At 34.8% G+C, this 7671-nt stretch overlaps 1 protein-coding gene across 1 annotated transcript in view; it reads left to right on the forward strand.

The window, feature by feature from the left end:
- Positions 1-7353, forward strand: part of ERCC4 (ERCC excision repair 4, endonuclease catalytic subunit) — an 18123-nt gene extending 10770 nt beyond the window's left edge. The window contains exons 10-12 of the mRNA XM_019472662.1: positions 1494-1586; positions 2303-2415; positions 4142-7353. Of these exons, the coding sequence (XP_019328207.1) occupies positions 1494-1586; positions 2303-2415; positions 4142-4875 (940 nt within the window). The 3' untranslated portion in view covers positions 4876-7353. The remainder of the gene's footprint in view (positions 1-1493; positions 1587-2302; positions 2416-4141) is intronic.
- The last annotated feature ends 318 nt before the right edge of the window (positions 7354-7671 follow it).

The raw sequence follows: 7671 nt of genomic DNA on the forward strand, positions 1-7671 counted from the left end.
CAGCCTTCTTGGTCGGTAGAGCATGGGAAGCTGAAAAGTCCTTGACTAGTGTAAGCACTGCTTAGCAACAACTAAGACATCGGTGTGTTATCAACATTATTCTCACCCTAAATCCAAAACACAGCACTGTACCAGCTACTAGGAAGGAAATTAACTCTATCCCTCCAAAACCAGGTCAACTTGTAAATTGCAAAAATCACTTTCAGGAATAGATGTTACAGACTAATTAAAAATATAGAAAACTTAAGATTTAATATACTGTGAGGTTTTGCATTATCTTTCATTTATATGGCTGCCTGATACAGCATTTCTTGAATGCAGTAAACTGTAGTTATACCTGTACCTCTCTGAAAATAACTTATGGCAGTTTCTTAATTCTTAGAAAAAACACACTTTACTTACTATAGTTGAAACACAATTTATTGGCATATAAAATTACTACCTTTTGAATTATAATGCTTTATACTTTAATCACCTCATGAAAATTATTTGCATAAATGTAACAGAGCAGTTGTAATTTTCCAGTCAAAGATGTGTATATTTGCACTGTAACTGAAAATGGAAATCAGTTTGGCAGCATTTAGTGTGTCTGTACCTGATATCCAGGTAAGGACTCTGTAGTGCAGATATAAATGACAGAACTCACAAGGTATATTATATGAGAATAATTACTGGGTTATTTGTACAATTTGTTTTTAATTGCCTAATCAGCATGTGTTGTATCTACCTCCAGCATCATGTTCCCACAATTCAGAGCAGGAAAATCAGATGCAGTCGTGCAAGTAGGGGTTAGGACATGTACCATATGAAAAAAGTAATAGGAATAAAGTCCTATCAAAAATGTACCTGTCAAAATGTACCTCAATTAAAATATATTGGAAAAAAATGACTGTGCTGAAAAGCTATAGGCAATTAATTCCTTAAGGTAATTATTAATTCTTATATGTTCCATATAAATCCCTATTTGCAGAATAAAATTTAATTTGTCGGTGTGTTCACCTCTGCGAGATAAATGACACCTTGTTCTTTGTAGAACCTACAGTTTCCTTGTACAAATATATAATTTTAAAATCTTAGATGGTGTTTTTTCCTAACCCAGGATGATTGCAGATTTTTTAGTTTGTTATATATATTCTACTGGGAAGATTTTTAAAACAGTAAGAAAGTAACTTCTCAGTTATACTTGCTTTGTGTCTTTTTTGAATGGCACACTGAAATCTGAGTCCACTCTGGTTGAATCCCAGAATTCCAGTAAGTGTATCTGCCACTGGGAAAAGAGGGAACACTGGATATAAGAATCTTTGCTGATTTTGGAATATCTTTACAGAAAAAGATAGTGTTTGTTCACTTGCCTTTTTTAAGGCAAATACTAACTTGTCAGGCACGTACTGCTACTAGTCTCAAATATTGGTTGTGGGTGTTTTTAACTTAATATGAACTTTTGTGATCTTTTTTCTTTTCCTTCCACCTCCCCCCCCCCGCAAAACCTACAGGGTTTATTTCCTCATATATGGGGGCTCAACAGAAGAACAGCGCTATCTCACAGCTCTGAGAAAAGAGAAGGAGGCCTTTGAAAAACTCATTCGGTAACAAAATTAGTTTACTACCTTTATTATTAATGTTTCATGTGATTCCCTTATATGCTTACATTTTAAATAAAGTGAAGTTCTTAACTGTGTGAAGGCTTTAGATAAACTTTTAATTCAATTGCTTTTCAGATGTTAAGAGAATTTTCCCACTGAGAATCAACGACAAGTCAAAACCTTCCTTTTCAAAGCACCTGATATTTTATTTATTAATTTTAGGGTTTTTAATATTAAATTTCAAAGGCTAAACAGCACCACTTGTACTTTTCACTAAATGTCTATGAATTTCATTTCTGTAAATGTGTTTTTGTCTGCAGGTAACATTTCTTGTAAGGTTTTTCTAAGGCTTTTATGACTTAAGTCATTGTGGGGAACAAAACAATTGTTTTCTTAGACTGTATAAGCAGCATTTTTAGACGGTGTCTTCTCACCAGTTTATACTGCTATTACTAGTCATTAGTTCCTTTGTTTCATGTGCCCTGAGAAGTTCTAAAAATAAAAAAATCAGATGCTAAAAAGTGCTAACAATTGAAAATAAAAATATAGCATCTAGCCCAACAATCTGGAAATCCTAGTCAATTGCCTATCTGATCAGGTTTGCAATTAGTATTAAACTATATATAATTTTACATCTGACTGAAGGGTATTAAAGTATTTTGATTCATGTTTCCTCATATAATTGCAGTTTTTAGTGTTCTTTCTTTGTGGTTCCTTAGAGAGAAGGCCAGCATGGTTATTCCCGAAGAAAGAGAAGGAAGAGATGAAACAAACTTAGACCTAATAAGAGATGCTAAACCTGCCTCTGTTTCTACTGACACACGCAAAGCAGGTGAGAAAGAAAGAGAAAAAAACTTAAGCCCAAAAAAAAGTGGCTAACCCTGCCTCTCTGACACACGCAAAGCAGGTGAGCAGTTCCTGAAGTTGGTAGTTGGTCTCTAAGCTTTGAAAAAGACCTGTTAACTATTGCGTTTAAATCCTGTCCAAAGAGTCTGGGTCATAGACACATTGCACATTGACTCTGCAGTCCTGATGGTAAAGAAACATTATCTCCCTTACTCCATCTAGCTCCGTCTGCGCAATGACAATGAATTATGTTTTTCTTTGAAAAGAAAATACAGATTAATGAAGTATTTTACCATTAAGACAGATACCATTTGGATTGTTTCTGGGCAGCTTGGTTATGTGTCAATTGCCTATCTGATCAGGTTTGCAATTAGTATTAAACTATATATAATTTTACATCTGACTGAAGGGTATTAAAGTATTTTGATTCATGTTTCCTCATATAATTGCAGTTTTTAGTGTTCTTTCTTTGTGGTTCCTTAGAGAGAAGGCCAGCATGGTTATTCCCGAAGAAAGAGAAGGAAGAGATGAAACAAACTTAGACCTAATAAGAGATGCTAAACCTGCCTCTGTTTCTACTGACACACGCAAAGCAGGTGAGCAGTTCCTGAAGTTGGTCTCGCGGCTCTAAGCTTTGAAAAAGACCTGTTAACTATTGCGTTTAAATCCTGTCCAAAGAGTCTGGGTCATAGACACATTGCACATTGACTCTGCAGTCCTGATGGTAAAGAAACATTATCTCCCTTACTCCATCTACCTCCGTCTGCGCAATGACAATGAATTATGTTTTTCTTTGAAAAGAAAATACAGATTAATGAAGTATTTTACCATTAAGACAGATACCATTTGGATTGTTTCTGGGCATCTTGGTTATGAGACTGTCTAGTATTGCTTGTAGTGAGGCGGAGAGAAATTAAAACATTGAAACTGAAGTCTACAGATAGTCAAAGGCAGTGTTGTCCTTGAGCTAGTAAATGTTGGGGACTTCTTTTGATCTTGGCAAAACAGATTGCCTGGGTAAACAACTGCGGATTGTGTTTTTTGTCTACTTTCTTTGCAATAAAGCATCTTTTTTCTTTTGTTGCAGTTCTAACCACATTTTTGTTTCTTTCTTTTGACACGTATACTCTGTCTTCATCTTTACAGCTCTGCCCCTGTTTTTCTTTGCTGTCATTTTTGTAATCCTGCTCTCCTTTACCATATGCTCTCTAATCTTTGCTGTTATGTCTTTTGTGGCCTTGATGCTGCAGTCTCTTCATGTGTCCTTCTACAGATCTATAAGAGGCTAAAATATAACTCCTACAATAAAATGCCACATTTCTGTGGGAAACAGATGGAAATAAAAAGGATCAGCTTCATTATCTTGTTTTGTGGGCAACTTTTTAAAGATTTTCCTGATGCATTTAAATAATTTTCATCTACAGTTTAACGTATTTCATTGTCACATATACAAAGCTTATAGCAGGTAGCCTGATAGTTCTATTAAACTGCAGAGCATACTCCATAAACTACAGTATATAATTTGGCAATTGATTTTTGTCTATAACTGAAAAATTAAATAAAGTCTGGATTTACTATACTGCTGAATTTGTGAAGATCTGTGAGATGTGAAGTCCACCCGTTACAGAAGTGTTGGCAGCACACAGGAAAACTATGCAACCAGAGTCAGAGGTCGTAAGTATTAGGTTAACTGTATTTATTTTGCTCTTTAGGTGGACAGGAACAGAAGAGTGTTCAGCAAACTGTAATAGTGGATATGCGGGAATTTCGTAGTGAGCTTCCGTCACTGATTCATCGTCGTGGCATTGACATTGAGCCTGTTACTTTGGAAGTTGGAGATTATATTTTAACTCCTGATATCTGTGTAGAGCGGAAGAGTATCAGTGATCTGATTGGTTCTTTAAATAATGGAAGACTGTACACACAATGCATTTCTATGTCCCGTTACTATAAGCGACCAATTCTCCTGATTGAATTTGATCCTAACAAATCTTTCTCCTTGATTCCACGAGGCTCTCTACATCAGGAAATTTCCAGTAATGATGTTACTTCTAAACTAACCCTTCTTACACTCCATTTCCCAAAGTTACGTATCCTGTGGTGTCCCTCTCCCCATGCTACTGCTGAACTGTTTGAAGAGTTAAAACAAAACCATCCCCAACCTGATGCAGAAACAGCAATGGCTGTCACAGCAGATTCTGAAATTCTTCCTGAGTCAGACAAGTATAACCCCGGTCCCCAGGACTTTCTGTTAAAAATGCCAGGTATTAATGCAAAAAACTGCCGAGCCTTAATGAACCACATCAAAAGCATTGCAGAGCTAGCGACACTGTCAAAGGACGAACTCTCCAAAATTTTGGGTAATGCTGCCAATGCCACGCAACTCTTTGACTTTATTCACCTGACCTACGGAGAGGCAGTATCTAAAGGAAAGAGCAAAAGATGACTAATGAGGTTGTTCAACATAGGGCATAGATAAGCTTTTCTTGCACAGTACTTACTTAGGCAAAATACATGAAATATTTCAATAAATGCCCTCTAAGATAACCAGCTGTTCCTTGCTAATGCTGTTCCATCAGTTTTAATATTTGGTTTAATTATTACTGAAAGCAAGTTTCAAGAGGAATTAAAAATGTTTTTAATAGAGAAATGCAAATGATTTTTATTCTCTCTACAGCACTTTAACCAATTCTATAATATCACTGAATGAACTAAGTTCTTCACCAAGTCCATAAGAATTAAGTGCTAAGACTAATTGATAAAGGTGTTTTCTTTTGAAAGTTATGATGTCTTGTTAAAGCTAAAAAGGTACTGTGTTTTGATTAGTATGTGTGACCTGCTGCATGATATATCACTTTGCTTTTGCCATTTTTATTAATGTCTTACTCTCTGGAAACTACCAATTTTCCATTGACAGTGATGGAACTATTTGTAACACATGAATTTTAGAACTTCATCATAAGCCTTTGTCACAGTAAACTATAATTGTATGGTATGTTCTACATTGTATCTGCTTACTTTACTAGAAGTTATACTTTCTTTTTTGACATTCCAAACTCAGTACAGCTGTCTTGCTAGATTTTGCAAAGTGCATTCCTTTGGACTAGACTGGATAGAGATTCTGTGGTAGCACAACACAACTTAATTCTCAGCGTGCCTTACTTACGCTTTTAAGATGCTTTTTTTTTTTTTCCCCAAAAATCAGTTTTGATAGCTCTTTCACCTCATTCATTTGAAAGTGAAACATTTAGGTATACCATTGAGACTATTCTTTTATACCAGAGCATATTTCCTCTCATAAAATGCAATAGTTTTCTAAGTAAGGTTTTCCAAAAGTGTTTACAGTTTTTCCAATATTGTCTTCTTTCTGTGTCCTATCGCACTTACATTTTAATGTCTTAAATAGAACATCTGTCAATAAATTCAGTAAAGCTCTTGTCACCTGAAGATAAAACTTTTAGCATTCTGTGTAGCATAAAACCAGGAAAAGTTACTCTTTTGATAGTTTGTGAATGTGTATATTGTTTAAAAACATATATTCTGCACTGAACTTTGATACGACAACTGTGTAAAAAACTGCCATTGCCAAATGGGTGTCATTACATGCTAATGTATTTACATTAGCTATTCACAAAATCTTTATCTATAATGACTTGCACATATGTACTTATATGATTCTAATGCTAACAACAGATCAATATAATCTCCATCATTAGAGGAGAAAGTATTGATCTTCTGTATTCAGGTTTAGTAAAAACTGTACTGTGCACTTTCAGGTTTAATGTTTGTGCATTTTAAGTGTGAATTATGAATTTGTTAACTTAGAGTCTAGGACTGAGCTGTGACAGACTTCAAAGTGAACATTTTTCTGCAGATGTAAATTTCAGTATTAAATACATCCATAACAAGATTAAAATCTGTTAATTATCTTGTTTCTCTTTTGGCTGCATTGATATCAGAACATTTTTACTTTTAGTGTGTGGTTTATAATCCAGATCTTAGGGTTTCTATTGCCCTATATTCTAATTTATTTCATTTAATATAAAAAGAAGTCTTTCCATGAGACTTTTGCTTATTCAAAGCAATAAGTTCAGAAATGTTCAGGGTTGAGAATGCCTGTAAAGTCGTGCTAAGAGAACCAAAAATCAGAGTAAGAACATAACTGTCCTGAATGCATAGCCTATAGAGCCTGATTCAGAAAAGGAGAGCTGAACAACCTTTGAAAACATGTATTGTTCGTGCATTTGCATCATTAAGATGTTACATGAGCTGTGGTTTTATGTTTTGGGTTTGTTTTAGTTTTTGGTTTGGGGGGTTCTTTTCAGATGTATGGCATCGGCTTTGTCAGTGTTTTGGGGTTTTTTTGCTTAGATTTGCATAAGGTGAAAATGAAGGGTATATGAAGAGGTTATAAAGTTGTAGCTTTGTGTTGTACGCTAGATCAAAGTCATATAATGCAATTAAATAATATTTGCTAAATATTTAGATTAAATTGTCTTTTGTTTGTATATGTGGAATTTTTGTAAGGTTTTTTTTTTTTGGTTGGGTTTTTTGTTCAATGCAGGATTTAGCTTTTTCTTTAAAATAACCACAAGTAACATTGTTGTATGTTATTACTGCTTATTTGTGATTTGGCATTTTACTGTATTAGGTTAGGTTGCAAGTTAGTGATGTGTCCTTCTGGGGCAGTAGGTACAAATCATGAACAAAGGTAGAAGAGGTCTTGTCTCCTGAAACCACTTAACCCTGAAATAACCAAGCCAAAGACTCTACCTGTATGCAGATGCAACAAAATGTTTGGGTGAATGATGAAAATCTAGGATGCGTTACCTGGCCTTACAGTGTTCTTCAGCTTGCTTTCATCAACAGTAATGAAATTTTGTATATCTTCTTGTCATTGCTTGATGTTTTAAGTTTGTGCTTTTTTATTAAAAAAACAACCAAACAAACAAAAAAACTGCCTTCAGTTTGGGAGTCTTAGATTCTTTCTTACACCCAAACCAAGACTACACATTTCAAGGTCACTGAATATGTGAAACCAGTGGGGTTTATATGCTATTGGGAAGTAAGTCAGCAAGTTGCTTGTTTCTGCAGTTTGTCCTTAGACTTTGATTGCACAAGGTTTCTTCTAGAATAACAATAAAACCAAAATCTCTTAGGAACAAATGCAGCTTATATTAGCAAATATAGAATCATAGAATCATTAAGGTTGGAAAAGACCTCTAAGATCGAGTCCAACCGT

Source organism: Aptenodytes forsteri, unplaced genomic scaffold (genome assembly GCF_000699145.1).
Source record: "Aptenodytes forsteri isolate BGI_AS27 unplaced genomic scaffold, ASM69914v1 Scaffold84, whole genome shotgun sequence".
NCBI classification, from domain to species: domain Eukaryota; kingdom Metazoa; phylum Chordata; class Aves; order Sphenisciformes; family Spheniscidae; genus Aptenodytes; species Aptenodytes forsteri.